The sequence below is a fragment of the Mytilus edulis genome, chromosome 12, assembly GCF_963676685.1.
Source record: "Mytilus edulis chromosome 12, xbMytEdul2.2, whole genome shotgun sequence".
Lineage (NCBI taxonomy): Eukaryota > Metazoa > Mollusca > Bivalvia > Mytilida > Mytilidae > Mytilus > Mytilus edulis.
In genome coordinates, this window is record NC_092355.1 from 36,530,360 (window position 1) to 36,547,568 (window position 17,209).

Consider the following 17,209-nt stretch of genomic DNA (forward strand, 5'->3'; position numbering starts at 1 on the left):
TGAAGTTCTTCATTGCAAATTTTAACAAAAACACTATCAACATTTGTAATTTTATATCAAATTTCCTTAAAAAAAAACATTTAAGATTTTTTTTATATACTTAAGTATGGTTTTGGCTATACTTAAATATTTAAGAATATTCTTAACTTTGAGTAAGAAAATATCTGAGAATTTTTTTATGGCGGTGCATTTTGCTGAGAATAAAAAAATTGAGAAAATTCTCAGGCTGAGTAAAAAAAGTTTACTCAAATAGTTTTATGGCGCCGGGGCCTGAAACATTAGAATTTTATCATTGTTGATTTAATGATTTATTTTGGTATGCTCGAGGTCAACGGCCGACGGATAAATTTCAAAACCTGTCAGCTATTCTGTGTACATAGTTATCTATTCTGTGTAAACTAATCATTCAATCTTTCCTAATTCTTTTTAGAAATAAACAGGTTGATAGGTACTAATGCAGACAAGTAAATGATGATGTCTTTGGGTATGATGCTAAAACTATGCAAAAATTGACAGGTTTGCTATTAGAATATAAATGTAAAGCAGCATTTGTTTAATATTGTATCTTTCTTTAAAATTATCATCTAAACATTTATTTGCTTTCTTTTTGTTTTAGATGTGAACATCCTTAGTGTATGTAGGAATTACATACACCGGTAAAAAGCAGGTGTCTGTATATATATAAGAAGTGAAGACATACTACATGTTATTTGACTGTCCTTCACTACTGGTCTAGAGCAGATAACAAATGCATAATATTATAACGAAATATGACAATATGACAACTTGCAGCGACAATGATCTATTTAACTATTAAGATGCACATGTATAAGTGAGGTTCATATAAAATAGAAACATGGAGTTTACCTGGATGTTCTAATATTCAAGTTGAAATATAAGTACTTACATGGCGCTGAATGGTTGAATTTCTTCACGCCTTAAATGATACATTATACAATTAAGTGATTTTTCTTTTTTTTTTCTTTACTTATTTAATTATATAAATATATGTATGTGTATTGTATGTAACAAAAAAGAAAGAAAACGTACTACAATCAATAATATCTAAGAGATTGCAAAATAAAACATAACTAACATGTCATAGATTGTTCAGTTCCGACTCACTAATCTTCTAGAAAACTAACACAAAAAATTGAAATCTTAGGTTGTATTAACTCTTAAATACTTGAAGAAAAATATGTTCGAAATTTATCCAAACAAATTAGACCAATACGTCTAATGTCTACTTTGCAATTACTTTATAGTTCGATGCTAATTTTATGCGGAAATGCCGACATGTATCTTAAACCGCATTTAATATCCACGAACAAACAGCTGCAGCAGGTAAGGCCCTAGAAGATTGACAATACAAAATATAAAATTGAGAATGGGAATTGGGAATGTGCCAAAGAGACAACAACCCTACCATAGAGCAGACAACAGCAGAAGGTCCCTCTGGTATCTTTCGTGCCTCTTTTTTTTTTAACAAATACGTATTTTCTGAGTCCCAGATGTTCCTCGATTTTCTTTCTTAGACATTAAGAATCATCTCATTGTCATAGCAACTTTTTTATACATCGAGACTTACAATTGTCACAACGTCGATACCGAATTTGGTGTAACAATTAACATGATTAAAAAAAAACGAAAGGTTATGTATTTCAAATTAATAACATTGCATGTATCTTTCAATATTTTACGTTATATTGATTGGCGAACAGCAATTTCGTGGCCTTCTGAAATTGAATTTTGTTACACAATGACATTTTTCAGTCATGATGACAAGAGGTCCCACAGGTAAATAAATAAAAACTTGATAGAAATCATGTTTTCATGATCCGTGCTAAAAAATGTAATTATAAGTATTGAATGCTTCTTTTTGTAATTCCATATGGTCGCAAAAGCGAGACCGTGCGCACATTTTTTTCAATGAAGAGCTTCTGCGCGCTTCATACAAAAACTACTTCGGTCAACGAATTTATACTTCAATGTAATTACAAAAAGAAGCATTTAATTCTGAAATAAATACTGTTCAAACAGTACAGCATTTCAAACCTTCATATATATGTTACTTAAATACCTTTACCAATTCTCCTTATACATAAATAAATTGAATGTTTATTTTGTTCTTATTTGAGGAATTTCAAGTGTTCAATTCATGTCTTCAACAATCGTACATTCTTAGTAGCATTGGTATTGATATGTATATATAATTTAGTAGGTATGCATATTAAATAGTGAATCAATATAATGTACAATATCTAGTCAACTATAGAGATGAATGACTGAATAAAAGAATGTATTTGGTTGTGTGCCAATCTACAATAACTTTAACAGACATGTTCACCATAACCCATAGCTAACAACATTATATTGTCCTGTCACAAATAAGATTGTTATGCTGAATGTTCTAAACGTTTTGTTTTGACACATCTTTATTCTATGAAAACTTCAGGATGTTATAGTCTAACTGCTTTATGTTGTGTTTATACATATGTATCTCCAGTCAAAATCATGGTACTTCATGGTATAGTTCATATGCGTGTCGCCGATCAATTAATACTCTCTTTAAGCATTCATTACGTCTCGTGCAAATGCCTTTAACTGTATGTTCATACACTTAATACATTATGTGCACACAATTATTACGTTATGTGCAAACAACTTAAAGGTATTGTGCCAACATCGTTTACGTTATGTGCAAACACCTATTTCGTTATGTGTCAGTTTTCTCGTTTGAATTGTTTTACATTGTCTTATCGGGGCCTTTTATATGCGGTATGGGCTTTGCTCATTGTTGAAGGCCGTACGGTGACCTATAGTTGTTAATTTCTGTGTCATTTTGGTCTTTTGTGGATAGTTGTCTCATTGGCAATCATACCACATCTTCTTTTGTATACTATTTCATTATGTGCAAACACCTATTACGTTATGTGCCAATGACGATTTCATTATGTGCTAACACCTATAACGTTATGTGCAAACACCTATTACGTTATGTATCACACCTATTTCATTATGTGCAAACACCTATTACGTTATCTGCAAATACTTATTACATTATGTACAAACACCTATTACGTTATTTGCAAATTCCTATTAAATTATGTCCAAACAGATATTACGTTATATGCAAACACCAATTACGTTCTGGTAAACGCTGTTTGACACAGATTAGAATAAAAACGCATCAATGATATACGCTTTGAAAATTAAGAAAACTACAAGTTGGAGCTTTCTAAAAAGTTGTGGCTGCTTCGCTCCATCCTTATTTAAGGTAGTATGTGTGCATCGTTTTTTTGTTGATTTACTATTGGAAATGTGGTATTTTTAGATATTGATTGATATAAAAATGTTTAGTTTTAAGGGGAAATTATGTTGTTTACTCTAAGAGTGTGACATTGCGCATTGGTATTCGTGTCTCTTTGCGAATATGGCTGGTTATTCTTATTTAAGCTCTATTCATTTACAAGACATATCCATGTTCTGCATCCCAATCAAAAGGAAACAAACCAAAGAATTTAATAACATAGATGAGTTTTTGCTTTGTACATTATTTAATGAAAAACTTTGTTCATTTTGATGCCGATAACGTCATTTTAAGGGTGTCCCGCTGTTACAATTATTTGTGTGCTCGTCTTTGAAAACCAAGTATGGATCAATTGGATAGTCGAATGTAAAATAATTTTACAACTGTATTGTATACCTATAACGTAAAACGGCGTTATAAACATGTTTTACTGTGAGGGAAGAAATATACATTTTTACTGCGAGGGAAGAAAAATCGTCAGAAGAGTTGCGTTGGGATAGGGAAGAGAACAAAAATGTCCCAATACGATGCTAAACTCGTACACAAACTTTCTGTCTTCGCTTTTATAAGATATAACGGATGAAAATGGATTTTAAAAATATCAGGAAATTTATACATGTTCTAACGAAGCTATTTGAAGTCATCATTAAGTAATTGCAGTCCTAGTTTTAAAACATCGTCAGTTTTCCCGTGTCCAATAAAATGTCCCGATGGACAAAATGACTCAAAGAATAATTCAGAGGCTTTTTTTATAAACGAAATTCTATTATATATCAACTGTTTAAAAACTGTTATTTGATATGAATAGAAAATACATCTATTTTACTTTACGATTAATATTATTTATTATTAAATAATACGATTAAAACAGCCCTAATACGGATAAATCGCCATGTGCAATACTGATAACGTTCCACTGTCGATATAAATCAAGAGCTCATATTGCTTTTCGAACAGGGCCAATACAGGACGTTTACTTCCGGTTTCAATTTTCCAACGCCATTACTTAACTTTGGGGATACATTTGTGTAATCATAAAATAAAAAGGTTAAATGATGTGCAATGTTAACTTTTTTAACGTCTTGCAGTCTTGAAACGGAAATAATTCACAGCCTTTTCGAGTACGACTTTCTATTATTGACACTGCTGCATTTCCGTTAAGGTAAACAATCATCACATTCAAAACGCAGACGATCCAAGACAAAGTAAGAATAGTTAAACTGTCTGATTTATTCTTCCCAGTTACTTTATATGTGCTACATAAAATGAATTGACGAGGAATCAGAAATTTCATCTGACAATGTTGACAAGAAATCCATGCATGATGATGGACGTAAAAGCGAAAATCAGTGACGAGTTCAGATATGAAATGATTTCTGTATCCTCTTTACGGTAGGTCCTATATTTATTCTTATCGAAAAAATATGAATCTTACAAATGTGACAGTTCATACAAATTTGTCTTTTGAAATATTGACCGCTGATCACATTATGACACATATCAATGACATACATGTAACTCTGTAAGCTGGATTCAAAGCAAGTCAGTATTTAAAAAATCATTGGCCCTGTAAACATACATTGTGAACAGATCATAAATCATGTTATGGAGTGGTATTTGCGAAAAATACCAGTCAAGGGGCTGTGAATTTCCCTAGCCAACAAGGCGATGGAAATCGGTCCCAAGTTTCGTATTTTTCGCAAATACCACTCCACAACATGATATATCTGTTTAATTACACCAAATAGTTAAGGACTAAAATTCTCTGTACAGGTGAAGTTGATTTTTTTCTTTTACTTGTAAGGTGTAATTCATAAACATGTTTATGCATAATTTTGAGGATAAATAAGTGGATATTATCATAGAACCGTAGGAATTATGCATGTACTAATACGTGTTAGCTCTCTTTTTTATGTAACGTCACATCCGAAACAAATTGGCGGAAATATGCCCGGGAGGGTAAAAAAGGAATATCCAAAATGACAAATAACATTGGTACATGTACATGTATTTGAGGCATATTCACCGGAAGTGGTGAAAAACAGGCAATTTGGTTTGAAATGAGGAAAAAATGTTAGAATATGCCAAAAATACACTGACTACCAAAGGTTGAACCAATCAAATTCTGGCATTCTTATATTATGTGTAATTATGCATGTAATTCAGGATTCATTGCCAGTCCGTATTGGAAATATTGGCCCTATATTCACATCAGTGCCAGTCCGTATTGGAAATATTGGCCCTATATTCACATTTGATGTATGTAATACAGCATTCAGAACAAGTCTGTATTGAAAACGTTGGATTATTTAATAAAAGTGTTATGAACTGGCTGTTTCTGTATTGGCACTGGTATAGATTCTCGGTCAGCTGTATTGGCCCTCGACCCCGTAGGGTCGAGGGCCAATACAGCTGACCGAGAATCTATACCAGTGCCAATACAGAAACAGCCAGTTAATAACACTATATTATTTACAGTGCTTACATAGCGCTTATCTAAATAAACATTTACTTTAAGCGCTTTACAGTGCATAAAAACAATGATACAAGTACATATATATATATAAATAAACACAATTAACAAAAAATGATATGATATGTACTGTTGTTTGAGGTGCATATAGAAAATTTTAAACAATCTAAGATGTCCAATGATATGTCCCCATAATCGTAACTTTGCGTTCGCGTTATGATAACGCTAAATTGCATATGACTTTTCATGCATATCTGCATTGAATGATTTCATGAAATGATCTGATCTAAAAAAAAACAAAAAAACTTATATATTTCTGAAATATAGATCTGCATTGTATCAAAGATTTAGGATGTCGAATTATTAAATGCGGATGCATCATAAAACATAATAAAGACAAACTCCGGGGTCATAAAAACGATAAGTTTACATATGATCACTCTCGTTTAAAAAAAAGCTAGATTTGAAACTGGAAATGCGATTAAAAGAAAGTTCATCGTTTAAATTCCTTATAGTCGGATTATAAACGATTCCAAATCAAACTATATACACACTCCCTTATGCCTAGCGTTGCTATTAAAAGAATCGAAGCTAAGACTACAAAATCTAATGAGAAAAAAAGTACTTCTTGATCATGTTGATTATGAACATTTCAGTAAATGTGCAATCTTTTTTTTTTTTTTTTATCTTAGCAACTCATTAAAGGTGTAATACCACCAAATCATGGTACGTCACATCCGGTTGCATACGAAAGTAGGCCTAAAAAAATATTCCCTTGAATTTGACAGTTGTAGAAAATTAACCCTGCATTTCAATGCACTTAAATTTTTCTGAGTCGTAAATATGTATGTTGGATGTCTGAAAGCATCATTCTTTTTTTATTTGATGGTCTTATAAAATATTTTGGAACGTTAAGGTTACGTAGTTACCAAAGCAGGTAACATGTAAATAACTGTGTAAAAATTGGGTTGTTTACTTCCGGCGATGATTATTTTCTTATATGCAATGAAATGTAGTGTGAAATTTTCACTGTATCACTGGAAAGGATTAAACTTTACACATGCAAAGTATTTTTTTGGTTGAAATAAAGGTAAATACTGTACAATTTTTTTAAAAGTGCCAATTTAACAAAGACTAATAGGGAAAAATCAATGGTGGTATTACACCTATTTAGGGAAACTACATATGCACTCGTGACCTTATTGTACTTTCATTTTTAAAAGTTATTAATAAACCAGTTCATACATTGTAAACATGGACTATTCGGAATGGATTTAGACACAGAGAGCACGTTCGAGGTAAAATTGCATTGAAATGAGGGTTTACGGGTGTTTTCTAAGTCAAATGAGTGGACAGACAAAGCTGTATTTAGTTTACTGTGTTAAATTTTAAATTACCCTGACAGATTTGTTTATACAACATGTGATTGTTTTTATTTCAGTGTTAACCATGTTCTGAAGAGCATTCTGTTGAAAAATCTCATATGTGAATTGGTCTGCAGATGACACTTCAGCATTAAAGTAAGTATCAACTATCATCATGTTTTTTTGGGTTTTTTTTGGCCGCAAAAGTTTACAATTTGCCATTGTGCCGTCTACATTTTGCACAGACAATAAATCATCTAAACACTTATTTGCCCTGGATTGATACACATCAGAATCCAGTCTCACATACTTAAACTTTATAATTCTTACCAATTATTTTTTGTACCAGCATTCCAAGGGACATAACCCTTTTTAAAAACAATTTGAGGTATTTTTTTATTACTCTTTCTCCCCATTTTCTAATGTAAAATACAAGAAAGTGGACTCTTTGTGTAAATCTATTAGAAATATACTGTTATGAGTAAATAAAAAGACTTTGATACCAGTAACAATAAATGATTGACTGAAAGGGAACCGTTATTTGTCACACTAGGCGAACAGACCAAAAACTTGAGTTACACATAAGGACTTATAGAAACTTCCATGTAGACTGTTAACATTTATAGAGACAGTTCTTTCAGCTAAAACACTTTAATTATTGATTTAACATTACATTTATTTCATTTTTGTGGGGAAATAATCACATTTGTTTTAATTTTTAGACAAAAGATATTAAGTTTTGATGAAAAAGGAAGGAAGGAGGGAAAAATGGACCAAAACAGACCAAAACAGACCTTCAAATGAACTCTAAAAGGTGCAATAAAATTGTTTATCATCTTAAAGTTGTCTTTTGTATTCTATATAATTGTTTGAATGCATAGATCATGAGTTTATGATCAGATATTAGTCAACACTGCATTTTATAATAATACACTGAAATTAGGATTTTTCGAAGAAATTAGACTGAAATTGCCGTAGGATATGGCCTTACATTATAGTGATTTTCTCTGAAACTATAGCTCTGACTGAGACAAAACTTGACAGTTATGCTTGAAATAACTTGCAATTGGAGGGGAAAAAATTACATTAAGTTTATTTGACATTTAGGTGTTCTTTAGGTGTAATACCACCAAATCATGGTACGTCACATCCGGTTGCATACGAAAGTAGGCCTAAAAAAATATTCCCTTGAATTTGACAGTTGTAGAAAATTAACCCTGCATTTCAATGCACTTAAATGTTTCTGAGTCGTAAATATGTATGTTGGATGTCTGAAAGCATCATTCTTTTTTTATTTGATGGTCTTATAAAATATTTTGGAACGTTAAGGTTACGTAGTTACCAAAGCAGGTAACATGTAAATAACTGTGTAAAAATTGGGTTGTTTACTTCCGGCGATGATTATTTTCTTATATGCAATGAAATGTAGTGTGAAATTTTCACTGTATCACTGGAAAGGATTAAACTTTACACATGCAAAGTATTTCTTTGGTTGAAATAAAGGTAAATACTGTACAATTTTTTTAAAAGTGCCAATTTAACAAAGACTAATAGGGAAAAATCAATGGTGGTATTACACCTATTTAAACAAAACGTTTTACCCGAGAAATACTCGTATCTCATCAATAGTTCATCTATAAAAGAGAAGATGTGTATTATTTCAAATGGGACAACTCTCCTCCAAAAACAAAAAGGTCACCTAACGGCCTTTAACAATGAGCAAAGTATAGCTTACGATAATTTGTTTATCTACTGATCTACTGTGAGTAGAACAATCTCTATAAAGTAATATATACCTAGCAACATGTGTGTGAAAAAGATAATAACTTTTAGAAATAATGTGGTAAAATTGAGTTCATTTTCTCAAATAAAATTGCCTTTTATATATGCATGCGATGAGACTAGTATGCTAAACTTGACTTTTACATTAATCTGAGAGAGAAAGAACGAAAGAAAGAAAGAAAGAGTGTTAGTAGGTGTCCGACAAATATATTGGATTGCACACAACCATATAGCAGACTTCTGTGTATTCATTTACAGACACTCCAAACTCTTTCGAACAAAGGACCCCTTGCACTGGACTCATCTTCCAAATTTCTTTATTTCAATATCTTTTAAAAGTATATACTTTGTGGGTAGTTTATTATTTTTTACATGAATTACTAATTTACAAAAGAAAGAGAGAGAGAACTCAAATTCTAATAGATAGGCTAAATTCAATCCGCTGTGCAAATGAATTAAAAACTGTTTTTAGAGACAACTTAAGGGAAAACAAAAATGTGGTTTCATATCACTGGTTGTCTTTTACACGTTGAATCTATATATGAAATGCACTACATAGGGACCACTTAATGGTCTCATAACACAAGTTTTTGCTAAATGCAGGTGTTTTTTTTTCAGCAGGTTTAAATGCATAGATTTCAAATTGAGATCAAGTGTTCTTTAGGATGTCGTCATGATGTTAGTCTGTCAGGTAGATATTGGTCTATGTAAACCGAGTTTTTCATTCTTGAAATGGCCGTATTCTTTAATGTCAATCATATTATAAAAAAATATGGATCACCTACCCTTGTTTAAGCTTTAGTTTGTGAAAAAATGTCTGAGGAAAATAAAGCTCGTTAAACATGTTTTCCGAAAACAAAAAACACTACGGAATCACCGTTCTCGTTTTCTTAATAAATCACAAAGTACATCAAATTATTGTAATTGTCATAGGTCAGATGATTTGGCCGTATGATTGCCAAAGACCATATGACATATAAGTTAGCAGTGAATTTCTAAAGGTCATTGTATGGTCTTTAACAATGAGCAAAACCTATACAAAATTTGTAAATCAATTTTTGAAATTAATTGCCCAATAAAACAATCCCGATTTAAAAATAGTAATCAATGAAAACATGTTGTTAAAAGTAAAATATTAGACCCTGACCAATCTTAAAATATTGAAAGTTGACAACGGCAGTATAAGAGCATGTCACAGTATTTCTTTTTCAAACTTGATAGATAAACAACTATCCATTCAAATCACAATTTGTAAAAGTAAACAAGTATATTTCTAAGTACGGCCTTCAACACGGAGACTAGACTCACATTGAACAGCAAGCTATAAAGGGTCCCAAAATGACTAGTGTAAAGCAATTCAAACAGGAAAACCAACTGCTGATGCACAATTTACAAAGTTTTTCGTTAGGGATTTTATATTAAAAAAAATACAATGTTAACACTATCCTTACAATCGTAATTGATGTTATGATTGTGGACTTATGTGAGAATTACAGTGTAATTGATAAAATAAATAATATGAATTATAATACTACTAGACTTTAAAAAAAAAGAATGCTACATGTTAAAAACAAAATGCAACCGCATTTCTTTACTGTTCTCTTTCATCTCCATCAACTGGGTCATTGGATAGGTCGCCATAACTTGCATACATATTTATTCCATATGGTTTTTGAAGGCGCCGAATAAACCTTCTCAATTATAGACTTTTGTCGATGTCAGTACGTTGTGCCTGTTAAGACTATATTGACCGAGGAAGAAGATATTTTCCCGCTAACTTTTATCTTGTACTTTTTTAAATTAACAGGAAGTTTTGGCAAAATTAGGTCCCGAGCAACCCCCCCCCCCCTTTTCTTAATCAAATTGCATATAAAAACAAAAAATGTAGCTCTACCTTTTTAAAAATTCTGGTTCCGCCATTTTAGTAAACTGGGAGTTAGCTGGTAAATGTGTTTATGGAGCTCACACGGATGAACAAGAGGGTTCCGAAAATTTAAGAAAATTTCAAAAGTATAACAAGTGAACATTCTTAACTTTTAATCAGTAACATGAAATTGACAGAAGAATTTAAGCTTTCACTTTCGTATTAAAATCTGTCCTAGTTTTTTTTTTTCGTTATATAGGTGTTTTTTTTTTAAAGAATTTTGCTTAAAAATGTTACGTCGATCTCAATGCGAACAAGAATTCATCAATATAAGAGGGATTCCGCACTTTGAGGATACTTTGGATTGAATCATATGTACTACATGCCTATCTTGCTGTTAATATATATTGTTCACGCTTTAACGGCAGCCGTGAAAAGAGGGAACGATATTTCTAAAAATGGCAATATTTGTCAAAACAATGTATATTTTAGAATGATAACATATAGATCCAATAGAATATATTTGTATGACATTTTGATATTTCTAGAGATAAGATTTCTCAGATGTCCAGCAAATCCCTTTTATGAACATTTAGCATAATTGTGTATTTAGCTATATTTATTGAACCATTCGCGTTCATAACTAAGAGCATCAAAGTTAACAGTAATACCGTATCCCGAAATAATATACATTGAATTTATGACTCAACCATTCGGAAAATAAGTATATGTTTCTCATTGATCATGTTGATGCGACGATATTCGTTGAAATTTTAAACAAAAAGATAAATTCATATCAACAACTGTGGAATGCTAAATTGATTATAAATATGATATATACATGTATATATATATATATAATGTATGTACTTTGTCGGAAAACATTAAATTTATTTGTACGAGCTTTAGAAACAGGACTAAAAGTGAGGCATGCCGATATGTCTCCTGTTTCGCAGCGACTACAAATACATTTTAGATTTCCAACAATGTACATGTACTGTTTTTATCCTGTAATTCACCCTTCGAAATTGAGCATAAATCGTTTAAATCCAATTCATTGTATCTGGTGTTTTTTTTTTTTAAATGAAACGCGGACCACGAAGAGGACCCAAAAATGAACTGTTACACAGAAAGAAATTTCCATATTACCAATTGCTCAACATGGAAGCGGGTAACTGGAGACTTTATTTACAAATAATCAAAAAAATATCTGTATCATTCTTGATGACAGGTTTTGGATACGACTCACAGTTACTAGGCCAAAAACAGATAAATCGAAGTCATTACCTAGAGTTTGCGGGCTTTAATTGCCAGTATGGCCAGTGAATGTGACCCAAAGCTGATCAAGCTTTTATTTAGAAGGAATATGTGTATGCGTCCTTTTTGTGGATTACAGGATAAATGCAGTTTTTAATATGTCAAAAAAGTTTTAAGAGAAAATGCAACTTTTTGATTTACCCTCTACCTGTCTTGTACATTTTAATCAATGAAAAAAAAAATCGGACCAAAGGAGTAGGTCCGGTAAAGACTGATTTTTGCCTCAAATTTCAGGTTCATCTGACGAAAGATTTTGACCACTTTTAAACACTTAAGTGTCTATTTTATTTGATTCTATTAATTTATGTGAAAGATTTTCACTGATTTTGTAATTAAAAACGATCCGATTCAAGCTCAAATATGAAAAATCTACCAAATATGCCGAAAAATGACCCGTGTTCATCTTCAACCTTTATATATGTTATGTATTATCATCAAATACAACTTACATTTTAATATTAAGGATGAACACGAAAAACCGTCTAAAATTATACTAAAATGCTAGAATTGTGAAGATTTCAGTGATTTAGCATGCTTTTATGGTGCTAGTTCCCAATATATTTGCCATGTATTGTCAAAAACAGCCCATATGTATGTAGCAGAAGTACTCTGCTGTCCAAAAAATAACTAAAAGTTTACATATTAACAATTTTGTAAAACTGCTATATTTTGGGGCCAAAAAGGTGTCTTACCGGACCCTCTCCTTTGAGGTAGAGCCAACTTTCCCTAATATTTATGTCACAGAAGGGCCAGTTTAATATGTGCCGAACGAATAGAATTTATGATAAAGACAAGAAATACAAATATTTTTATGTCAATATCTCGATTTTTATATAATATGATATGTCAGGAACATAGTTGATTACCCCCCCCCCCCCCCCCCAAAAAAAAAAACAAAACAAAAAAAAACAACAAAGGATGAAAGAATGACTGTAGGTAAACCATTAAAGAAAGGGTTGACTCTGTATCACAACAATGTGTGCACTTGGTACAATTCCATGCAGAAAATACGTTAACGTGTTTGTTACACAAGCCGTTCTAGTACAAACTGGTATAAGCTGTTGTCTGGTACATATAGACGGAACAGTGTAAAGATTGATTGTTTGTTGGATGCTTTACGCAGCATTAGCACAACAAGGCTATATCGCGGTAAGAGCTAACTCGAATATTTTCTTTACAATTTAAAGCATATTCTATAATCAGACAAAAGGTCAATAAACTTAAATTCTAGATTACAGCAAATTGATTTTGAAGATAACGTGATCAAAATTAAAATCGTTTCAGATATAATTTTAATATTTTATACATGTTATAATATATTCAAACTTCTTTTAAGAATGAAATAGTGTAAATATATAGATACATCCAGATTGAGGAAAACAACATCCCAAATTAAATGCGTCTGATATTTCTGGCTTCTTGTCATTAAAACAAGAAACAAGAGACCGTTCTTGAAACAGATTAGCTGATGATTTATATCGGATAATTAGATAATTTGATGTGTATTGTATTTATATATAATTATATTGAAACACCATTTGCATGCGCCACTTGCGCATGGGTATTTGGTTTTCTATGCATGAGTTATGTATTCGTTTGTCGGTCTGTTCGTCCGTCCGTCCGTCCGTTTCAGCTTAAAATTTTTGTTTAAGGTAATTTTTGATGAAGTTGAAGTCCACCCAACTTTAAAATAAGTACACATGATCCCTATGGTATGATCTTTCTAATGTTAATGCCAAATTACTAATTTTACTCCAATTTCACAATTCAGTAAACTTAGAAAATAAAAGTACGAATGGGGCATCCGTGTACTATGGACATGTACATTCTTGTTTAACATTTTGTTAGTTTAGAGTTAAACAAAGCTATGCAACACATGTACAATACAAATCATCTATCAACATTAACACACTTTTTTAATACAAAACTAATTTCAAATATATATAACTTAATGATTCATATTTTAATGCTTCGCAGGGGAATTAACAAACAAAATAAATATTGGTCTTGATACACAAAACAAAACAATAGTCTTGGCCTTGAGTATTGTAGGAATGCCTGCTCAAGGTATGATGTGACATATTTGAATGTACTATAATTAACATCCACCGGGTCATTAAAAAACATGATTTACCTAACTAATCAAATGCAAAAAAAGACTCACGGGAAAACGGCCCTACCTTTTTTTCTAAAATCTCTGTTAGTTTGCAAAAGTCTCAAATGAGAGGGACGGGCCACCTCATCCTTCCTTTTCCTGGACACCCAAATGTCTCAACACGCCTTGTCAGGGACGGAGGAAAACGTAAGTCTTAGGAAGGTTATTCAGAACCTTTAAAATACCTGACTGTGTGGTACGCGCTATGCTCATTGGTGAAGGCCGTACGTTGACCTATCGTTTTTAATTTTTGCGTCATGCGGTCTCTTGTGAAGAGTTGTCATTTTGGCATTCATACCACATCCTCTTTTTTATATTATATTGTTACTTTCGGTTGAACTTATTGGAAACTAGAGTCGTGTCTGTATATTTATAATTATTTTAATTTAAAAGCATGGATGTATAACGCACACTCTAAAAGTAGGACAACTTAATTCCCCCTAAAAATCTAAATATTTATATAGCATTTTAACATCAATCAATATATAAAAATACTACATTTCCAATACTATATCAATAGCCCGATGCACTCACAGTACCTTCAATAAGGATATGTACATCGCAGCAGTCCACAGCGTTTTCGAATGCTCAAACTTGTAATTTTTAAAATGCATATCATTGATGCGTTTTGTTTTAATCTGTGTCAGAAAAACGTTTACCAGAACGTAATAGGAGTTTACACATAACGTAACAGTTGTTCGGACATAATGTATTAAGCGTTTGCAAATAACGTAATAGGTGATTGGACATACTGTAATAGGTATTTTCACATAACGTTATAGGTGTTTACACATAATGAAAAAGATGTTAAACATAACGTTATATGTGTTTGCACATAACGTTATACGTGTTTGTACACAATGTAATAGGCATTGGTTCATACCGTTATAGGTGCACATAACATAAACAATATTTATACAAAACCTATCAGTTGTTTGCATATAAGGTTATAAGTGTTTGCACATACTGTATTAGGTGTTTGAACGTAATGTAAATGCATTGCACATGACGTAATGAACGCTAACAGAGAATATTAATTGTTTGGCAAAACGCAAATGAACTATACCAATAAGTGTCATGTTTTTCACTGGAGATACATATGTATAAACACAACATAAAACCGTTAGACTATAACATCCTGAGGTTTTCATAGAACAAAGATGTGTCAAAACAAAACGTTTAGAACATTCGGCATAACAATCTTATTTGTGACAGAACGAAATAAGTTACATGTTACTGACTTACTTAAAGGAAGAATAGACACAAAATAGTGAAAATATGAAAGAATGTAAAGACGGTGGATCATAAAGTTAAAAGGTATTCATGGAATATATAGTTGTTACAGTATAATGTAATACCTATTGAACACAACAAAGATTAGCAATGACATATCATACAAGTGTTTGACCAACCAATCAATTAATTTGACATAACACAGATATGTAGTGTCAGGAAATAAAGGCATCTGCACATAACATAAAGACGAAATTACAGGACGTAAAAGCAAAGCCACAACACTTATTAAATATTTACACTTTAAGACAGTTCCGGCGTTCCATAGAAAATGAAACAAAAAAACTGACGTGCATTTTTTTCTGCGTGGTGGCTTCTTCAAGGTATATTTTAAATACTGTTTACTACAATATTTTGACTAGCAAAACATTTCTAGAGTGGGAAAATAAGACGTAAATATCAATCTTTCGGAAAATTGTACCATTAATCGTTTCTTGGATAAATACACAATTAAAAACTTAATAAAATCTTGCAGTTAAACAGCTTTGAAACCGACTGAAAAGTTCAAAGTACAAACAAGCAATTGTCTTGAAAAATGAATATACAAAAGCAGATGCGTTATGTATGCCACTGAATGACAGGCACAACATACAGATTGTGGAGACAGAACTTTAACAAGAATGTGTCCATACTACACGGATGCCCCACTCGCACTATCATTTTCCATGTTCAGTGGACCGTAAAAATTGGGGTCAAAACTTTATTTTGGCATTAAAATTAGAAAGATCATATCACGGGGAACATGTGTACTAAGTTTCAAGTTGAGTGGACTTTAACTTCATCAAAAACTACCTCGACCAAAAACTTTAACCTGAACTTTGCACTATCATTTTCTATGTTCAGTGGACCGTGAAATTTGGATCAAAACTTTAATTTGGCATTAAAATTAGAAATATCATATCATGGGGAACATATGTACGAAGTTTCATGTTGATTGGACTGTAACTTCATTAAAAACTACCTTGACCAAAAACTTTAACCTGAACTTTGCACTATCATTTTCTATGTTCAGTGGACCGTGAGATTGGAATCAAAACTTAAATTTGGCTTTAAAATTAAAAAGATCATATCATGGGGAACATGTGTACTAAGTTTCAAGTTAATTGGACTTCAACTTCATCAAAAACTACCTTCACCAAAAACTTTAACCTGAAACTAACACTTTCATTTTCTATGTTCAGTGGACCGTGCAATTGGGGTCAAAACTTTAATTTAGCATAAAAGTTAGAAAGATCATATAATGGGGAACATATGTACTAAGTTTAAAGTTGATTGGACTTCAACTTCATCAAAAACTACTTTGACCAAAAACTTTAACCTGAAGTGGGACGAACGGACGGACAAACAGACGAACGGACAGACAGACGGACGAACGGACGTACAGACCAGAACACATAATGCCCCTCTACTATCGTAGATCGGGCATAAAAATCAGTTGGTATTAAAACTATTGTCAGTTAAACACTTGATTAATGTATTTACCTGAACAATACTACTTCGAACAAAGGTATTTAAAAGAAGATACATATTACACTATACTAAGTTGTAGATTGTGCATGTTTTATTTAATGTCTAGTTCATTTCAATCATTTGTTACTTTAATGACGAGCTGTATCTTGTTATGTTGTATGTATTTATTTTGTATGATTAA

At 31.9% G+C, this 17,209-nt stretch overlaps 2 protein-coding genes and 1 long non-coding RNA gene across 7 annotated transcripts in view; 1 reads left to right on the forward strand and 2 right to left on the reverse strand.

Moving 5' to 3' along the window:
- LOC139498378 (aquaporin AQPAn.G-like) overlaps positions 1-17,209 on the reverse strand; it is a 337,743-nt gene that overhangs the window by 38,217 nt on the left and 282,317 nt on the right. The window lies entirely within an intron of this gene.
- Positions 797-17,209, reverse strand: part of LOC139498380 (E3 ubiquitin-protein ligase TRIM71-like) — a 134,235-nt gene continuing 117,822 nt past the window's right edge. The window contains exon 3 of one of the 2 annotated variants that reach the window (XM_071286770.1): positions 797-937. In XM_071286770.1, the coding sequence (XP_071142871.1) occupies positions 904-937 (34 nt within the window). In that variant the 3' untranslated portion in view covers positions 797-903. The remainder of the gene's footprint in view (positions 938-17,209) is intronic. The other variant, XM_071286771.1, reaches the window with a different exon arrangement.
- LOC139498388 (uncharacterized) lies at positions 6,489-7,989 on the forward strand. Of its 2 annotated transcripts, XR_011657919.1 has the most exons (3): positions 6,489-6,873; positions 7,225-7,303; positions 7,870-7,989. It is a non-coding gene; the product is annotated as an uncharacterized lncRNA (long non-coding RNA). The 2 variants fall into 2 exon arrangements; XR_011657918.1 differs by lacking the exon at positions 6,489-6,873 and having other exon boundaries at positions 7,100-7,303.